This window comes from Salvelinus namaycush, unplaced genomic scaffold (assembly GCF_016432855.1).
Source record: "Salvelinus namaycush isolate Seneca unplaced genomic scaffold, SaNama_1.0 Scaffold1264, whole genome shotgun sequence".
NCBI lineage: Eukaryota > Metazoa > Chordata > Actinopteri > Salmoniformes > Salmonidae > Salvelinus > Salvelinus namaycush.
Window position 1 is genome coordinate 50,198 of NW_024057969.1, and position 21,731 is coordinate 71,928.

The 21,731-nt window shown below is 37.5% G+C and overlaps 1 protein-coding gene across 2 annotated transcripts in view; it reads left to right on the forward strand.

Annotated features, from left to right (window-relative positions):
- The window catches only part of fbxl8 (F-box and leucine-rich repeat protein 8), a 31,608-nt gene extending 12,711 nt beyond the window's left edge, over positions 1-18,897 (forward strand). Inside the window, exons 3-6 of one of the 2 annotated variants that reach the window (XM_038982722.1) lie at positions 6,308-6,572; positions 6,925-7,075; positions 18,297-18,643; positions 18,684-18,897. In XM_038982722.1, the coding sequence (XP_038838650.1) occupies positions 6,308-6,572; positions 6,925-7,075; positions 18,297-18,643; positions 18,684-18,702 (782 nt within the window). In that variant the 3' untranslated portion in view covers positions 18,703-18,897. Of the gene's footprint in view, positions 1-6,307; positions 6,573-6,924; positions 7,076-18,296 lie in introns of both variants that reach the window. The other variant, XM_038982721.1, reaches the window with a different exon arrangement.
- Positions 18,898-21,731: the final 2,834 nt, after the last annotated feature.

Below are 21,731 nucleotides of genomic sequence, written 5' to 3' on the forward strand. Positions count from 1 at the left end.
AGAACCATATTAGGCTGAACACAGAAACAGACAAACTAGACACACAACATAGAATGCCCACCCCAACTCACGCCCTGACCATATTAAACACATACAAAAACAAGGGGAAACAGGTCAGGAACGTGACACGTAGGAATTTTGACCACCGAAGACTAGGGTGGAAATATCTCCTTTATAGAATCTATTTGCAGCTATGATATTTTTTTTTGTTGCCTTTTTATAAACATTTCATGCAATTCTACATTTGAATTGATCATATTAGCAGAATCTTTTTTATTACAAAACAAATTACCAAAATTCCAGGCTAAGAATGGACAGAGAGGTCTATTTCTCATCATAGTTATCCAATGCCAAATCAGTGTCTTGTTTTCCAATAATTACATCTGAGACGTCATTAGGAATATGAGCATGGTACTTTCCAAAGTTAGGCCTACCTTTCCACCCCAGTCAGAGTAGACCTACCTTTCCACCCCAGTCAGAGTAGACCTACCTTTCCACCCCAGTCAGAGTAGGCCTACCTTTCCACCCCAGTCAGAGTAGGCCTACCTTTCCACCCCAGACAGAGTAGAACCTACCTTTCCACCCCAGACAGAGTAGAACCTACCTTTCCACCCCAGACAGAGTAGGCCTACCTTTCCACCCCAGACAGAGTAGAACCTACCTTTCCACCCCAGACAGAGTATACCTACCTTTCCACCCCAGACAGTGTAGGCCTACCTTTCCACCCCAGACAGAGTAGGCCTACCTTTCCACCCCAGACAGTGTAGGCCTACCTTTCCACCCCAGACAGAGTAGGACCTACCTTTCCACCCCAGACAGAGTAGACCTACCTTTCCACCCCAGACAGAGTAGACCTACCTTTCCACCCCAGACAGAGTAGGACCTACCTTTCCACCCCAGACAGAGTAGGCCTACCTTTCCACCCCAGACAGAGTAGTCCTACCTTTCCACCCTAGACAGAGTAGGCCTACCTTTCCACCCCAGTCAGAGTAGACCTACCTTTCCACCCCAGACAGAGTAGACCTACCTTTCCACCCCAGACAGAGTAGACCTACCTTTCCACCCCAGTCAGAGTAGACCTACCTTTCCACCCCAGACAGAGTAGACCTACCTTTCCACCCCAGACAGAGTAGGCCTACCTTTCCACCCCAGACAGAGTAGGCCTACCTTTCCACCCCAGACAGAGTAGACCTACCTTTCCACCCCAGACAGAGTAGACCTACCTTTCCACCCCAGACAGAGTAGACCTACCTTTCCACCCCAGACAGAGTAGGCCTACCTTTCCACCCCAGACAGAGTACTCCTACCTTTCCACCCCAGACAGAGTAGATCTACCTTTCCACCCCAGACAGAGTAGGCCTACCTTTCCACCCCAGACAGAGTAGTCCTACCTTTCCACCCCAGACAGAGTAGACCCACCTTTCCACCCCAGACAGAGTAGTCCTACCTTTCCACCCCAGACAGAGTAGACCTACCTTTCCACCCCAGACAGAGTAGACCTACCTTTCCAACCCAGACAGAGTAGACCTACCTTTCCACCCCAGACAGAGTAGACCTACCTTTCCACCCCAGACAGAGTAGACCTACCTTTCCACCCCAGACAGAGTAGGACCTACCTTTCCACCCCAGACAGAGTAGACCTTCCTTTCCACCCCAGACGGAGTAGGACCTACCTTTCCAACCCAGACGGAGTAGGACCTACCTTTCCAACCCAGACAGAGTAGACTTACCTTTCCACCCCAGACAGAGTAGAACCTACCTTTCCACCCCAGACAGAGTAGGACCTACCTTTCCACCCTAGACAGAGTAGACCTACCTTTCCACCCCAGACAGAGTAGATCTACCTTTCCACCCCAGACAGAGTAGGACCTACCTTTCCACCCCAGACAGAGTAGACCTACCTTTCCACCCCAGACAGAGTAGACCTACCTTTCCACCCCAGACAGAGTAGGACCTACCTTTCCACCCCAGACAGAGTAGACCTTCCTTTCCACCCCAGACAGAGTAGACCTACCTTTCCACCCCAGACAGAGTAGGACCTACCTTTCCACCCCAGACGGAGTAGTCCTACCTTTCCACCCTAGACGGAGTAGACCTACCTTTCCACCCCAGACAGAGTAGGACCTACCTTTCCACCCCAGACGGAGTAGACCTACCTTTCCACCCCAGACAGAGTAGGGTCTACCTTTCCACCCCAGACAGAGTAGACCTACCTTTCCACCCTAGACAGAGTAGACCTACCTTTCCACCCCAGACAGAGTAGGGTCTACCTTTCCACCCCAGACAGAGTAGGGTCTACCGACGCAGAACATTTTCAGATTTAACCGCTGTCTACTCTTCTTCTGTGGTTTAACCCAACGAGAGAAGTTCACAGGTGTTTCCCTAAAAGCTGCCTGGGATTTAAACATCTATTATACAGGAAGTGAATAGCTTTATTAATAGTGACAGAATTAGCTGACTTCCCAAAGTCGATGTGTTGTCTCTTCGGCTATAGAAGGCTGTAGATCAGTTAATGAATGTCATAGAAACTAAATAAAGATATTCCCACAATGCATCGGAGTCACGTCTTTCCCGGGTATTTCACAGCTTGTTTCTAGCATAAAGCATCGCGGACCAAAGCGCTGTTATAGATCACTTTATATAATCAGAACGGTTTTATTTTCTTCAATCTAGGTCTATGTGCCATTTTTCGTTAATAAAAGGTAGCCCTATAGCCTGGTTTTAACTGTATAGCTCTTAATTGATACGGAGGTAGGCTATTTAAAGAGTAGATGGAGGAATGGACCGGCATATCTACGTATAGCATCCTATAGCCTAATTTAGTCTGTCAAACAGGTAGGCCCACCTCTTATTTCTTAAATATGAACAAATAGGCCACCGTAGTCCTACCCAGCACACCATAGCAGGCGGCGCTCAGGGTTGGAATATTCATTAATGCAGCCTAGTTTTATTAACACCATCCCGGCAGCTATCTTAAAAATATAACTTTTCTCTGTGCTTCTCCCAGCATGCACTTCGTAGCCTATAGGCTTTGGATCATTTGTTTGAGACCACACTAAATAGCCTATAGTGGCACTTGATATTGCGTGTCCAGGGAAGAATCAGAGATGAGGGTTCGGCATCGGTCACACATCGATATATATATATATATAATATATACATATATACATATACATATATAATATATATACATATATACATATAGCCTAATAAGCAACTCATTCTAAAACACTGATAAATTTGAGCATTTCGTCAATTACAATGTCACCTTGGCAACGGGTCAGAAGAGGTAATTAGAGTGGGTATACCAATGTGAACGTACTGTATATTTGCATACGAACATGAATACTTATTAGCCAGCATGATGAGAACAGAGGTGACGTAGTTACATTTCAACGGGGATAGCAAAGATCTAGGCAAAACACACGAGCGTTTTGGCTAGCAATCTTTTCGATGTGGTAACAAGTTATATAAACGGCTAAACATCGACATGAAAGTTTTCATAAATCGTAAAAGAAAGTTAAACTTCCAGACGGTTCCAGCATAAAGGGCTATAAAAGACAGGATGAAGAAGAGTGGCAGAGGATTGTCAGAAACACTAGCTAGCTAACAACAAACAGCTACTTCCTGTTTTGTCTTCTGCGGTCACAAAACGTTGGTGTAGTCTGTAGTGTTGTGACTACTTATTTACTCTACCTGTTCTCTACTGGAAACACTACTGTTTTCCTACTGAACACTATAAAACTACCTGATTACTACAGAAACACTATAAAACTACCTGATTACTACAGAAACACTATAAAACTACCTGATTACTACAGAAACACTACTGTTTTCCTACTGAACACTATAAAACTACCTGATTACTACAGAAACACTATAAAACTACCTGATTACTACAGAAACACTATAAAACTACCTGATTACTACAGAAACACTATAAAACTACCTGATTACTACAGAAACACTATAAAACTACCTGATTACTACAGGAAATACTACTGTTTTCCTACTGAACACTGTAAAACTACCTGATTACTACAGAAACACTGTAAAACTACCTGATTACTACAGAAACACTACTGTTTTCCTACTGAACACTATAAAACTACCTGATTACTACAGAAACACTATAAAACTACCTGATTACTACAGAAACACTGTAAAACTACCTGATTACTACAGAAACACTACTGTTTTCCTACTGAACACTATAAAACTACCTGATTACTACAGAAACACTGTAAAACTACCTGATTACTACAGAAACACTACTGTTTTCCTACTGAACACTATAAAACTACCTGATTACTACAGAAACACTATAAAACTACCTGATTACTACAGAAACACTATAAAACTACCTGATTACTACAGAAACACTATAAAACTACCTGATTACTACAGAAACACTACTGTTTCCCTACTGGACACTATAAAACTACCTGATTACTACAGAAACACTATAAAACTACCTGATTACTACAGGAACACTGTAAAACTACCTGATTACTACAGAAACACTATAAAACTACCTGATTACTACAGAAACACTATAAAACTACCTGATTACTACAGAAACACTATAAAACTACCTGATTACTACAGAAACACTATAAAACTACCTGATTACTACAGAAACACTATAAAACTACCTGATTACTACAGAAACACTATAAAACTACCTGATTACTACAGAAACACTACTGTTTTCCTACTGAACACTATAAAACTACCTGATTACTACAGAAACACTATAAAACTACCTGATTACTACAGAAACACTGTAAAACTACCTGATTACTACAGAAACACTGTAAAACTACCTGATTACTACAGAAACACTGTAAAACTACCTGATTACTACAGAAACACTATAAAACTACCTGATTACTACAGAAACACTACTGTTTTCCTACTGAACACTATAAAACTACCTGATTACTACAGAAACACTGTAAAACTACCTGATTACTACAGAAACACTGTAAAACTACCTGATTACTACAGAAACACTGTAAAACTACCTGATTACTACAGAAACACTGTAAAACTACCTGATTACTACAGAAACACTGTAAAACTACCTGATTACTACAGAAACACTATAAAACTACCTGATTACTACAGAAACACTGTAAAACTACCTGATTACTACAGAAACACTATAAAACTACCTGATTACTACAGAAACACTACTGTTTTCCTACTGAACACTATAACACTCTAGTTGAGTAGTGCATCAACTAGACATTCACTACAAGTCTCTACACAAATTCAGCAGTAGTAGTAGTTCTTCATGAGGGTAGCTACAGTTTGTACACCAGATAATATGTTATAACCAAAGATGTCAGGTATACATTACTGGACGTTACAGGTTTGCCAAAATGCAGTCATAGATTCTTCAACTAACCTGGTATTGGCAGTACTCTCTTCCTTCTCGATTCTGGAAAATAGTTATCTTATAAAATAGTTATCTTATAAAACAGTTATCTTATAAAACAGTTATCTTATAAAACAGTTATCTTATAAAACAGTTATCTTATAAAATAGTTATCTTATAAAACAGTTATCTTTATAAAATGTCCATGTTCAGTTGCAGGTGGTTCTACAAACAGAGAAATCAGAAAGAAAGTAAATACAAAATGTGTACCACACCAAGGAGGTTTTTCGCCATCTTAGCTGTCGCACATCTTGCATTCCTCGCCATCTTAGCTGTCGCACATCTTGCATTTCCCAGCATCTTTGCAGGAACTAGTCGTTTTCTATGTGATGCGGACACATGCAGAAATAGATGACAGCTCGTCACACACAGTGCTACCAAAACCAACGTCTACACACATGCAAGAGGCATATCTCACATAATACAAAAACATGGATGTATTTTCTTTCTGAGTTTTCTCCGGTGTTTGTAGAACCACCTGCAACTGAACACAGACATTTTATAAGATAACTGTTTTGGAAGCCATGCTGAATTGGAAGCCATGCTGTTTTGGAAACCATGCTGAATTGGAAGCCATGCTGAATTGGAAACCATGCTGAATTGGAAGCCATGCTGTTTTGGAAGCCATGCTGAATTGGAAGCCATGCTGCAGCAAGGCAGTGGTTTAGACCGCTCGACGAAAATCAACTACTTCAAGAGGTCTCGGAGCGAATGACGTCACTGATTGAACGCTACTAGCGCACCGCTAACTAGCTAGCCATTTCAAATCGGCTACAGTAAGTCTGGGGCTACAACAAGAATGAGTACTGTTGGGAGGACTTGAGTTTAGAACCACCATGCTAAATGACACTAATGTGACTATAGGTCACGACCTGGAGGAAGGGCTGGAGGCTGCTCTTACTGCAGCGCCGGAACACGTGGGAGGAGCCTTCCTCTCCCACTTGGACCTGAGGGGCGTGCCCTTCACCCTCAGCCAATCCCTGGTGAGGGTCTTGGCCCGGCAGAGCCCCAACCTGAGGAGTCTATTGGTCAACAATCAGACACTGGTGTGTAAGGTGGAGCCAGAGGCTGTGGTGGAGGTACTGGGACTGTGTCCACTTCTCAACACACTAGGGCTGTTCTATACCAGGTATGGAGAGAACCATGTTGCTCAACTCCTGGGCTGCGTTCCAAATGGCTCCCTATTCCCTATGTAGTGCACTACCTTAGACCAGAGCCCTATTCCCTATATGGTGCACTACTATAGACCAGAGCCCTATTCCCTATGTAGTGCACTACTTTAGACCAGAGCCCTATTCCCTATGTAGTGCACTACTTTAGACCATAGCTCTATTCCCTACGTAGTGCATTACTTTTGACAATGGCTCTGGTCATTTGGGACGCAGCCTTATCCTCATGTGTAAATTAATGAAGGATGCTTGAAGTCAACAGTTGATCCCATCAGAAATGAAAAAGAGACCAGCTACATTCTTCTTCTCCAGCCTGTCCCAGAAGGTGGTGGATGAGCTGCTGTTGCCTCAACGCTGCCCCCTCCTGGCCATGGAGCTGTACTGCGAGCGCTTTGCCAAATACATCCCCCCTCTGGAGGACAGCGTGTGGGCTGGGCTGAAGCACAGACACCCGGGGTTAAAGGTCAGTTAAAGGTGCCTTGAGGAGGAAACTCCAAACGATCATTTATATCATTAATTTATTGGGAAATTAAAATGTAACGTGCAGGGCAATAGTAGCCTGGTCTCACATCTGTTGGTGCTGGCTTGTCAACTCCTATGGTTATTGTGGTGTGACAAACAGATCTGGGACCATGAGTGATTGAAGATGGTCCTTTGGAATGCTGTCTGCCCGTTTTTTATTTTCTATGGGTTTTACTAACAAGGATCCCCGCACCCAGCCATGTTTGAAGACTAATGTCTGATATGTTGTTTTATATTATATTAGAATGTGTAGTATATTCTATTAGAATGTGTAGTATATTCTATTGGAATGTGTTTTATATTCTATTAGAATGTGTAGTATATTCTATTAGAGTGTGTAGTATATTCTATTAGAGTGTGTAGTATATTCTATTAGAATGTGTAGTATATTCTATTAGAATGTGTAGTATATTCTATTAGAATGTGTAGTATATTCTATTAGAATGTGTAGTATATTCTATTAGAATGTGTTTTATATTCTATTAGAATGTGTAGTATATTCTATTAGAATGTGTTTTATATTCTATTAGAATGTGTAGTATATTCTATTAGAATGTGTAGTATATTCTATTAGAATGTGTAGTATATTCTATTAGAATGTGTAGTATATTCTATTAGAATGTGTTTTATATTCTATTAGAGTGTGTAGTATATTCTATGAGAATGTGTAGTATATTCTATTAGAGTGTGTAGTATATTCTATTAGAGTGTGTTTTATATTCTATTAGAATGTGTAGTATATTCTATTAGAATGTGTTTTATATTCTATTAGAATGGGTAGTATATTCTATTAGAATGTGTAGTATATTCTATTAGAATGTGTAGTATATTCTATTAGAGTGTGTAGTATATTCTATTAGAATGTGTAGTATATTCTATTAGAATGTGTAGTATATTCTATTAGAATGTGTTTTATATTCTATTAGAATGTGTAGTATATTCTATTAGAATGTGTAGTATATTCTATTAGAATGTGTTTTATATTCTATTAGAATGGGTAGTATATTCTATTAGAATGTGTAGTATATTCTATTAGAATGTGTAGTATATTCTATTAGAATGTGTAGTATATTCTATTAGAGTGTGTAGTATATTCTATTAGAATGTGTAGTATATTCTATTAGAGTGTGTAGTATATTCTATTAGAATGTGTAGTATATTCTATTAGAATGTGTAGTATATTCTATTAGAATGTGTAGTATATTCTATTAGAGTGTGTAGTATATTCTATTAGAGTGTGTAGTATATTCTATTAGAGTGTGTAGTATATTCTATTAGAATGTGTTTTATATTCTATTAGAGTGTGTAGTATATTCTATTAGAATGTGTAGTATATTCTATTAGAATGTGTAGTATATTCTATTAGAATGTGTAGTATATTCTATTAGAGTGTGTAGTATATTCTATTAGAATGTGTTTTATATTCTATTAGAATGTGTAGTATATTCTATTAGAATGTGTAGTATATTTCAGGTGAGTCTGGTGCTAAACCACACAGAGAGGTTCTTGTAGACTCCCCCCGTATGGATTTGGACAGTGAAGCTGAAAATTGCATTTTGGATTTGAGATCAAATATTTCGTATGAGACATTCATATGAATATCACCTTTTGATTTGAGGGTATTTTCATACGTGTATTTTTTAACAATTATAAATGAAAGTACTTTATATACCGATAGAATAGTTTTTCATATTTTTATTTTATTTTTTTCTCTTGTATTTCCAATAGAAAGTGAATGGTGAATAATGTACTCTTGAATAAAAACGTGCTATCCAGAACCTAAATGGTTCTTCGGGAATTTTATCCAAATACTTAATGACTTCTTCAAATGGGGGGACTAGATACATAAAGTGCTTTAGTATCTAAACAGTAAAACATATGTTTGAAAATACCCTCAAATAAAAGGTGACATTCTGTGATGTTGCCTCATATGAAAACATTTGCTCTCAAATCTAAAATGCTGGAGTATAGAGCCGCATTTAACATTTACTGTCCAAATCCATACAGAGAGGAGTGTATTATGTTGTATTAATGTGTGTATTATGTTGTATTAATGTGTGTATTAGGTTGTATTAATGTGTGTATTATGTTGTATTAATGTGTGTATTATGTTGTATTAATGTGTGTATTATGTTGTATTAATATGTGTATTATGTTGTATTAATGTGTGTATTAGGTTGTATTAATGTGTGTATTAGGTTGTATTAATATGTGTGTATTAGGTTGTATTAATGTGTGTATTAGGTTGTATTAATGTGTGTATTATGTTGTATTAATGTGTGTATTATGTTGTATTAATATGTGTATTATGTTGTATTAATGTGTGTAATATGTTGTATTAATGTGTGTATTAGGTTGTATTAATGTGTGTATTATGTTGTATTAATGTGTGTATTATGTTGTATTAATATGTGTGTATTATGTTGTAGTAATGTGTGTATTATGTTGTATTAATATGTGTGTATTATGTTGTATTCATGTGTGTATTATGTTGTATTAATATGTGTGTATTATGTTGTATTCATGTGTGTATTATGTTGTATTCATGTGTGTATTATGTTGTATTAATGTGTGTGTATTATGTTGTATTAATGTGTGTATTATGTTGTATTAATGTGTGTATTAGGTTGTATTAATGTGTGTATTATGTTGTATTAATGTGTGTATTATGTTGTATTAATGTGTGTATTATGTTGTATTAATGTGTGTATTATGTTGTATTAATGTGTGTATTATGTTGTATTAATGTGTGTATTATGTTGTATTAATATGTGTGTATTAGGTTGTATTAATGTGTGTATTAGGTTGTATTAATATGTGTGTATTAGGTTGTATTAATATGTGTGTATTATGTTGTATTAATATGTGTATTATGTTGTGTTAATATGTGTGTATTATGTTGTATTAATGTGTGTATTATGTTGTATTAATGTGTGTATTATGTTGTATTAATATGTGTGTATTATGTTGTATTAATATGTGTGTATTAGATTGTATTAATGTGTGTATTATGTTGTATTAATGTGTGTAATATGTTGTATTAATGTGTGTATTATGTTGTATTAATGTGTGTGTTATGTTGTATTAATGTGTGTGTTATGTTGTATTCATGTGTGTATTATGTTGTATTCATGTGTGTATTATGTAGTATTAATGTGTGTGTTATGTTGTATTAATGTGTGTGTTATGTTGTATTAATGTGTGTCATTTTAATGTGTGTATTATGTTGTATTAATGTGTGTATTATGTAGTATTAATGTGTGTGTTATGTTGTATTAATGTGTGTATTATGTTGTATTAATGTGTGTATTATGTTGTATTAATGTGTGTGTTATGTTGTATTAATGTGTGTGTTATGTTGTATTAATGTGTGTATTATGTTGTATTAATGTGTGTATTATGTTGTATTAATATGTGTAATATGTTGTATTAATGTGTGTGTTATGTTGTATTCATGTGTGTATTATGTTGTATTCATGTGTGTATTATGTTGTATTCATGTGTGTATTATGTTGTATTCATGTGTGTATTATGTTGTATTAATGTGTGTATTATGTTGTATTAATGTGTGTATTATGTTGTGTAATGTGTGTGTATTATGTTGTATTAATGTGTGTGTATTATGTTGTGTAATGTGTGTGTATTATGTTGTATTAATGTGTGTGTATTATGTTGTATTAATGTGTGTGTATTATGTTGTATTATGTGTGTATTATGTTGTATTAATGTGTGTCATTTTAATGTGTGTATTATGTTGTATTAATATGTGTATTATGTTGTATTAATGTGTGTAATATGTTGTATTAATGTGTGTATTATGTTGTATTAATGTGTGTATTATGTTGTATTAATATGTGTGTATTATGTTGTAGTAATGTGTGTATTATGTTGTATTAATGTGTGTATTATGTTGTATTAATGTGTGTATTATGTTGAATTAATGTGTGTATTATGTTGTATTAATGTGTGTAATATTAATGTGTGTATTATGTTGTATTAATGTGTGTAATATTAATGTGTGTATTATGTTGTATTAATGTGTGTCATTTTAATGTGTGTATTATGTTGTATTAATGTGTGTATTATGTTGTATTAATGTGTGTATTATGTAGTATTAGATGAATGGCGCCGGAGGGGATGGCTGCCGTTTTACTGGCTCCTAACCAACCGTGCTATTTTGTGTTTTTTCACATTGTTTGTAACTAATTTTGTACATAATGTTGATGCTACTGTCTATTATGACAGAAAAGACCTTCTGGATACCAGAACAGTGATTACTCACCACAAACTGGACAAGGATTTTCTCTTTAATGAGTCTGACAGGAAGGATATAATGCTGCTCCCAGACAAGGCCCAAATCCCCGTCATTCACATGAAGAAAATAAGGATATACAGGGGGCGGAGATCAAGGTGCTTGTGAGAATTCGTCAGCGAGTGGGTAACCCTCCTCTACCATCCGCTCTATTAACATATTAACATTAATTAATGTGCAATCACTGGAGAATAAACTGGATCAGCTCCGTTCGAGTCTATCCTACCAACGGGACATAAAACTGTAATATCTTATGTTTCACCAAGTCGTGGCTGAACGTCAACACGGATAATATACAGTTGGCTGGGTTTTCCATCGGCAGAACAGAACAGCTACGTCTGGTAAGACGAGGGGTGGGGGGGTGTGTCTATTTGTCAATAACAGCTGTTGCTCGATGTCTAATATTAAGGAGGTCGATTACAGGCTCAAAATGGCCAGAAACAAAGAACTTTCTTCTGAAAGGCGATTCCATGCGAGAAATTGCCAAGAAACTGAAGATCTCGTACAACGCTGTGTACTGCTCCCTTCACAGAACAGCGCAACCTGTCCCTAACCAGAATAAAAAGAGGAGTGGGAGGCCCCGGTGCACAACTGAGCAAGAGGACAAGTACATTAGAGTGTCTACTTTGAGAAACAGACGCCTCAAGTCCTCAACTGGCAGCTTCATTAAATAGTACCCTCAAAACATCAACAGTGAAGCGGTGACTCCGGGATGCTGGCCTTCTAGGCAGAGTTGCTCTGTCCAGTGTCTGTGTTCTTTTGCCCATCTTAATCTTTACTTTTTATTGGCCAGTCTGAGCTATGGCTTTTTCTTTGCAACTCTGCCTAGAAGGCCAGCATCCCGGAGTCGCCTCTTCACAGTTCCTTGGTGTCCACATCACCAACAAACTATCATGGTCCAAACACACCAAGAAAGTTATGAAGAGGGCATGACAACACCTTTTCCCCCTCAGGAGACTGGAAAGTTCTACAGCTGCACCATCGAGAGCATCCTGACTGGTTGCATCACCGCCTGGTATGGCAACTGCTTGGCATCTGACCGTAAGGCACTACAGAGGGTAGTGCGTACAGCCCAGTACATCACTGGGGTCAAGCTTCCTGCCATCCAGGACCTCTATACCAGGCGGTGTCAGAGGAAGGCCCAAAAAATTGTTAAGAGACTCCAGTCACCCAAGTCATAGACTGTTCTCTCTGCTACCGCACGGCAAGCGTTACTGGAGTGCCAAGTCTACAACTCGCTGTTTATTATCTATGCATAGTCACTTTACCCCTTACCTACATATGACCTTGACTAACCTTTACCTCCACAAATTGACTCGGTACCGGTACACCCTGTATATAGCCTCCTTATTGTAATTTGATTGTTACTTTCTTTTATATATATTTTTTTACTTTAGTTTATTTAGTAAATATTTTCTTAACTATTATTTTCTTAACTGCATTTCTTGTCAGTAAGCATTTCTCGGTAAGGTAATACCTGTTGTATTCGGCGCATGTGACAAATAATATTTGATTTGATTTGTTGTATTAATATGTGTATTATGTTGTATTAATATACAGTGCGGAAAGTATTCAGACCCCTTGACTTTTTCCACATTTTGTTACATTAGAGCCTTATTTTAAAATGGGTAGAAATGTTTTTTAAAAACTCATCAATCTACACACAATACCCCATAATAACAAAGCGAAAACAGGTTTTTATATTTTTCTTCTGGGTAATATATAATTGGCCAATTGGCCCAGCGTTGTCCGGGTTTGGCTGGGGTAGGCCGTTATTGTAAATAAGAAGTTGTTCTTAACTTAACCGGATGAAAAGCGTGCACAAAGTAAACTGCCTGCTACACTCTAAAGTTTCCAAAACTGTTAAAATAATGTCTGTGAGTATAACAGAACTGATATGGCAGGTGAAAACCTGAGAAAAATAGAATTTATTTTTGTAGTTTTCTATTGAATGCCGTTTGAAACAGTATTTCTGTTTTTGAATTTGGTGCTCTGCAATTTCACTGGATGTTGGCCAGGTGGGACGGTAGCGTCCCACACCCCCTAGAGAGGTTAACTTCTCTAGGATAGGGGGCAGCATTTTCACATTTGTATGAAAAGCATACCCAAATTCAACTGCCAGCTACTCATCCCCAGAAGATAAGATATGCATATTGTTAGTAGATTTGGATATAAAACACGCTGACGTTTCTAAAACTGTTTGAATCATGTCTGTGAGTATAACAGAACTTATTTAGCAGGCGAAACCCCGAGGACAAACCATTCAGATTATTTTTGTTTTGAGGTCACTCTCTTTTCAATGAGTTTTCATTGGGAAACCAGGATGTCAACAGTCTTGAGAAATTGGTTGAGGTTATTCCTTTGTGTAATGAAGAAGTACGGCCATCTTGAACGAGAGTCACATTAAGTGTCCTGTTTTTGAGAGGCGCGTGAGCAGAATGCTGGCTATAGTTGGTTTTAATCCTGTATTGAACACAGATCATCCCGTCTTCAATTTTATAGATTATTAACGTTATAAAATACCTAAAGTTGTATTACAAAAGTAGTTTGACATATTTTGTAGTCACGTTTGAGCAATTTGGAAGCGGTGTTTTTCTGGATCAAACGCGCCAAATAAATGGACATTTTGGATATATATCGACGGAATTAATCGAACAAAAGGACCATTTGTGATGTTTATGGGATATATTGGAGTGCCAACAACAGAAGCTCGTCAAAGGTAAGGCATGAATTATATTTTTTATTTCTGCGTTTTGTGTCGCGCCTGCAGGGTTGAAATATGCTTCTCTGTCTTTGTTTACTATTGTGCTATCCTCAGATAATAGCATTGTTTGCTTTCGCCGAAAAGCCTATTTGAATTCTGACAAGTTAGCTGGATTCACAACCAGTGTAGCTTTAATTTGTTATCTTTCATGTGTGATTTAATGAAAGTTTGATTTTTATAGTAATTTTCATAGTAATTAATTTGAATTTGGCGCTCTGCATTTTCTCTGGCTTTTTTGCCAAGTGAGACAGTAGCGTCCCACCTAAACTCAGGTTTTTGGATATAAATATGAACTTTACCGAACAAAACATACATGTATTGTGTAACATGAAGTCCTATGAGTGTCATCTGATGAAGATCATCAAAGGTCAGTGATTCATTTTATCTCTATTTCTGCTTTTTGTTACTCCTTTCTTTGGCTGGAAAAATGGCTGTGTTTTTCTGTGGCTATCTACTGACCTAACATAATCGTTTGGTGTGCTTTCGCCGTAAATCCTTTTTGAAATCAGACATGTTGGCTGGATTAACAAGTGTAGCTTTAATTTGGTGTCTTTCATGTGTGATTTCATGAAAGTTAGATTTTTATAGTAATATATTTGAATTTGGCACTCTGCATTTTTACTGGCTTTTGGCCAAGTGGGACGTTAACTTCTCTAGGATATGTGGGACGCTAACGGACTTGCCTCGTTAAATAAAGGTAAAAAAAACCTGTGGTAAATTCAATTGATTGGACATGATTTGGAAAGGCACACACCTGTCTATATAAGGTCCCACAGTTTTTGTACCGCAAGTAATCAAAGGGTTTTCTATAATGTATAACCTGTTGTTGAAAAAACGCATGTGTTATGACTTTTCAACCTCTGCCATATCGTGGATTCAGAGCTATCTATCTAATATAACTCAAAGGGTTTTCTTTAATGGAAGTTTCTCTAATGTCAAACATGTAAAGTGTGGTGTACCACAGGGCAGCTCTCTGGCCCTCTACTCTTTTCTATTGTTACCAATGACCTGCCACTGGCATTAAACAAAGCATGTGTGTCCATGTATGATGATGATTCAACCATATACGCATCAGCAACCACAGCTAATGAAGTCACTGAAACCCTTAACAAAGAGTTGCAGTCTGTTTTGGAATGGATGGCCAGTAATAAACTGGTCCTGAACATCTCTAAAACTAAGAGCATTGTATTTGGTACAAATCATTCCTTAAGTTCTAGACCTCAGCTGAATCTGGTAATAAATGGTGTGGCTGTTGAACAAGTTGAGGAGACTAAATTACTTGGTGTTACCTTAGATTGTAAACTCTCATGGTCAAAACATAAAGATTATATGGTTGTAAAGATGGGGAGAGGTCTGTCTGTAATAAAGCTCTGCTTTTTTGACACCCCACTCCAATTAACTCTAGTTTTGTCTTATCTTGATTATTGTCCAGTCGTGTGGTCCAGTGCTGCAAGGTAAGACCTAGTTAAGCAGCAGCTGGCCCAGAACAGAGGGGCACGTTTTGCTCTTAATTGTAATCAGAGGGCTGATATCAATAATATGCAGCCAGTCTCTCTTGGCTAAGAGTTGAGGAGAGACTGACTGCATCACTTCTTCTTTTTATAAGAAACATTAATGTGTTGAAAATCCCAAATTGTTTGCATAGTCAACTTACAACACAGCTCTGACACACACACTTACCCCACCAGACATGCCACCAGGGGTCTTTTCACAGTCCCCAAATCCAGAACAAATTGAAGCGTACAGTATTATATAGAGCCCTTATTGCATGGAACTTCCTTCCATCTCATATTGCTCAAATAACCAACAAACTTGGTTTCAAAAAACAGATAAAGCAACACCTCACGGCACAACGCCTCTCCCCTATTTGACCCAGATAGTTTGTGTGTATGTATTGATATGTAGGCTACGTGTGCCTTTTAAAAATGTATGTAGTTCTGTCCTTGAGCTGTTCTTGTCTATTGATGTTCTGTATTGTGTTTCATGTTTTGTGTGGACCCCAGGAAGAGTAGCTGCTGCTTTTGCAACAGCTAATGGGGATCTTAATAAAATACCAATACACAGTTGACAGTGCATGTCAGAGCAAAAACCAAGCCATGAGGTCAAAGGCCATGAGGTCAAAGGCCATGAGGTCGAGGGAATTGTCTGTAGAGCTCCAAGACAGGATTGTGTCGAGGCAAAACATTTCTGCAGCATTGAAGGTCCCCAAGAACACAGTGGCCTCCATCATTCTTAAATGGAAGAAGTTTGGAACCACCAAGACTCTTCCTAGAGCTGGCCGTCTGGCCAAACTGAGCAATCGGGGGAGAAGGGCCTTGGTCAGGGAGGTGACCAAGAACCTGATGGTCACTCTGACAGTGACCATCAGACAGACAGAGTGACAGAGTGACCACTCTGACACTCCTATGGGGATGGGAGAACCTTCCAGAAGGACAACCATCTCTGCAGCACTCCACCAGCCAGGTATTTATGGTAGAATGGCCAGACGGAAGCCACTCCTCAGTAAAAGGCACACGACAGCCCGCTTGGAGTTTGTGCCAAAAGGCACCTAAAGACTCTCAGACCATAAGAAACAAGATTCTCTGGTCTGATGAAACCAAGATTGTAATCTTTGGCCTGAATGCCAAGCATCACGTCTGGAGGAAACCTGAAACCATTCCTACGGTGAAGCATGGTGGTGGCAGCATCATGCTGTGGGGATGTTTTTCAGCAGCAGGGACTGAGAGACTAATCAGGATCGATGGAAAGATGAATGGAGAGAAGTACAGAGAGATCCTTGATGAAAACCTGCTCCAGAGCGCTGAGGACCTCAGACTGGGGTGAAGGTTCACCTTCTGACAGGACAACGATCCTTAGCACACAGCCAAGACAACGCAGGAGTGGCTTCGGGACAAGTCTATGAATGTCCTTGAGTGGCCCAGCCAGAGCCCGGACTTGAACCCGATCGAACATCTCTGGAAAGACCTGAAAATAGCTCCCCATCCAACCTGACAGAGCTTGAGAAGATCTGCAGAGAGGAATGGGAGAAACTCCCCAAATACAGGTGTGCCTGTATTCGCTGCCAAAGGTGCTTCAACAAAGTACAGAGTAAAGGGTCTGAATACTTATGTAAATGTGATATTTCGTTTTTTTTTGTTTTTTTTTTACATTTGCAAAAATATCTAAAAACCTGTTTTTGCTTGCTCATTATGGGGTATTGTGTGTAGATTGATGAGGAAAAAAACAATTGAATCATTTAGAATAAGGCTGTAATGTAACAAAGTGGAAAAAGTCAAGGGGTCTGAATACTTTCTGAATGCACTGTATATGTGTTATGTTGTATTAATATGTTGTGTATTATGATGTATTAATGTCTGTTGTATTAATGTGTAATATGTTGTAGTAATATGTTGTGTAATATGTTGTATTAATGTCTGTTGTATTAATGTGTAATATGTTGTAGTAATATGTTGTGTAATATGTTGTATTAATGTCTGTTGTATTAATGTGTAATATGTTGTAGTAATATGTTGTGTAATATGTTGTATTAATGTCTGTTGTATTAATGTGTAATATGTTGTAGTAATATGTTGTAGTAATATGTTGTATTAATGTGTAATATGTTGTATTAATATGTTGTGTATTATGATGTATTAATATGTTGTGTATTATGATGTATTAATGTCTGTTGTATTAATGTGTAATATGTTGTAGTAATATGTTGTAGTAATATGTTGTAGTAATGTGTAATATGTTGTATTAATGTGTAATATGTTGTAGTAATGTCTGTTGTATTGATGTGTATTATGTTGTAGTAATGTGTAATATGTTGTATTAATGTGTAATATGTTGTAGTAATGTCTGTTGTATTGATGTGTATTATGTTGTAGTAATGTGTAATATGTTGTATTAATGTGTAATATGTTGTAGTAATGTCTGTTGTAGTAATGTGTATTATGTTGTAGTATTATGTTGTATTAATGTGTGTATTATATTCCAGGTCAGCCTGATATTGGACCACACTCTTCCCATGGATCATGGATCTGTTGTAGTAATGTGTATTATGTTGTAGTATTATGTTGTATTAATGTGTGTATTATATTCCAGGTCAGCCTGATATTGGACCACACACTTCCCATGGATCATTTCAGCTCCGTATTGCAGCCCAGTGTTCCTCTGCAGCACCTGGAACTCCTCACATTTACTGACCTGGTCCAGCAGACACACCTGGTCACCCAGAGCTACAGCCACGCCCTGGAGACAATCATACTGCAGACCACCTCGTCTCCAGAGCTGGACTCCGCCCTGCACTCCCTGGCCGCAGCCTGCAGCCTCCTCAGAGAGGTCCACTGTTACTGTGTGGTGTCGTGTGATGTCATCAGGGCCTTTAAAGACTGCTGCCCTCTGCTGTGGAGATACACACTGAAGACACGCAAAGAGCCACACCCCTGGAGATGCACTGTTATTAAATGACAACCAATCACACCCCTGGAGATGCACTGTTATTAAATGACAACCAATCACACCCCTGGAGATGCACTGTTATTAAATGACAACCAATCACACCCCTGGAGATTCACTGTTATTAAAAAAGAACCAATCACATTCCTGGAGATGCACTGTTATTAAAAAACAACCAATCACATTCCTGTAGATGCACTGTTATTAAAAAACAACCAATCACACCCCTGGAGATGCACTGTTATTATAATCAGACATGTTACACCAGACTGTTATTATAATCAGACATGTTACACCAGACTGTTATTATAATCAGACATGTTACACCAGACTGTTATTATAATCAGACATGTTACACCAGACTGTTATTATAATAGGACATGTTACACCAGACTGTTATTATAATAGGACATGTTACACCAGACTGTTATTATAATCAGACATGTTACACCAGACTGTTATTATAATCAGACATGTTACACCAGTCTGTTATTATAATCAGACATGTTACACCAGCCACTGTTATTATAATCAGACATGTTACACCAGCCACTGTTATTATAATCAGACATGTTACAACAGACTGTTATTATAATCAGACATGTTACACCAGACTGTTATTATAATCAGACATGTTACACCAGACTGTTATTATAATCAGACATGTTACACCAGACTGTTATTATAATCAGACATGTTACACCAGACTGTTATTATAATCAGACATGTTACACCAGACTGTTATTATAATCAGACATGTTACACCAGACTGTTATTATAATAGGACATGTTACACCAGACTGTTATTATAATAGGACATGTTACACCAGACTGTTATTATAATCAGACATGTTACACCAGTCTGTTATTATAATCAGACATGTTACACCAGCCACTGTTATTATAATCAGACATGTTACACCAGACTGTTATTATAATCAGACACGTTACACCAGACTGTTATTATAATCAGACATGTTACACCAGACTGTTATTATAATCAGACACGTTACACCAGACTGTTATTATAATCAGACATGTTACACCAGACTGTTATTATAATCAGACATGTTACACCAGACTGTTATTATAATAGGACATGTTACACCAGACTGTTATTATAATCAGACATGTTACACCAGACTGTTATTATAATCAGACATGTTACACCAGACTGTTATTATAATCAGACATGTTACACCAGACTGTTATTATAATCAGACATGTTACACCAGACTGTTATTATAATCAGACATGTTACACCAGACTGTTATTATAATCAGACATGTTACACCAGACTGTTATTATAATCAGACATGTTACACCAGACTGTTATTATAATAGGACATGTTACACCAGACTGTTATTATAATCAGACATGTTACACCAGACTGTTATTATAATCAGACATGTTACACCAGACTGTTATTATAATCAGACATGTTACACCAGACTGTTATTATAATCAGACATGTTACACCAGCCACTGTTATTATAATCAGACATGTTACACCAGACTGTTATTATAATCAGACATGTTACACCAGACTGTTATTATAATCAGACATGTTACACCAGACTGTTATTATAATCAGACATGTTACACCAGACTGTTATTATAATCAGACACGTTACACCAGACTGTTATTATAATCAGACATGTTACACCAGCCACTGTTATTATAATCAGACATGTTACACCAGCCACTGTTATTATAATCAGACACGTTACACCAGACTGTTATTATAATCAGACATGTTACACCAGACTGTTATTATAATCAGACATGTTACACCAGACTGTTATTATAATCAGACATGTTACACCAGACTGTTATTATAATCAGACACGTTACACCAGACTGTTATTATAATCAGACACGTTACACCAGACTGTTATTATAATCAGACATGTTACACCAGACTGTTATTATAATCAGACATGTTACACCAGACTGTTATTATAATCAGACATGTTACACCAGACTGTTATTATAATCAGACATGTTACACCAGACTGTTATTATAATCAGACATGTTACACCAGCCACTGTTATTATAATCAGACATGTTACACCAGACTGTTATTATAATCAGACACGTTACACCAGACTGTTATTATAATCAGACACGTTACACCAGACTGTTATTATAATCAGACATGTTACACCAGACTGTTATTATAATCAGACATGTTACACCAGACTGTTATTATAATCAGACATGTTACACCAGACTGTTATTATAATCAGACACGTTACACCAGACTGTTATTATAATCAGACACGTTACACCAGACTGTTATTATAATCAGACATGTTACACCAGACTGTTATTATAATCAGACACGTTACACCAGCCACTGTTATTATAATCAGACATGTTACACCAGACTGCTATTATAATCAGACATGTTACACCAGACTGTTATTATAATCAGACATGTTACACCAGACTGTTATATAATCAGACATGTTACACCAGACTGTTATTATAATCAGACCACCAGACTGTTATTATAATCAGACATGTTACACCAGACTGTTATTATAATCAGACATGTTACACCAGACTGTTATTATAATCAGACCACTAGACTGTAATTATAATCAGACATGTTACACCAGACTGTTATTATAATCAGACATGTTACACCAGACTGTTATTATAATCAGACATGTTACACCAGACTGTTATTATAATCAGACATGTTACACCAGACTGTTATTATAATCAGACATGTTACACCAGACTGTTATTATAATCAGACTGTTATTATAATCAGACATGTTACACCAGACTGTTATTATAATCAGACATGTTACACCAGACTGTTATTATAATCAGACATGTTACACCAGACTGTTATTATAATCAGACATGTTACACCAGACTTATTATAATCAGACATGTTACACCAGACTGTTATTATAATCAGACTGTTATTATAATCAGACATGTTACACCAGACTGTTATTATAATCAGACATGTTACACCAGACTGTTATTATAATCAGACATGTTACACCAGACTGTTATTATAATCAGACATGTTACACCAGACTGTTATTATAATCAGAC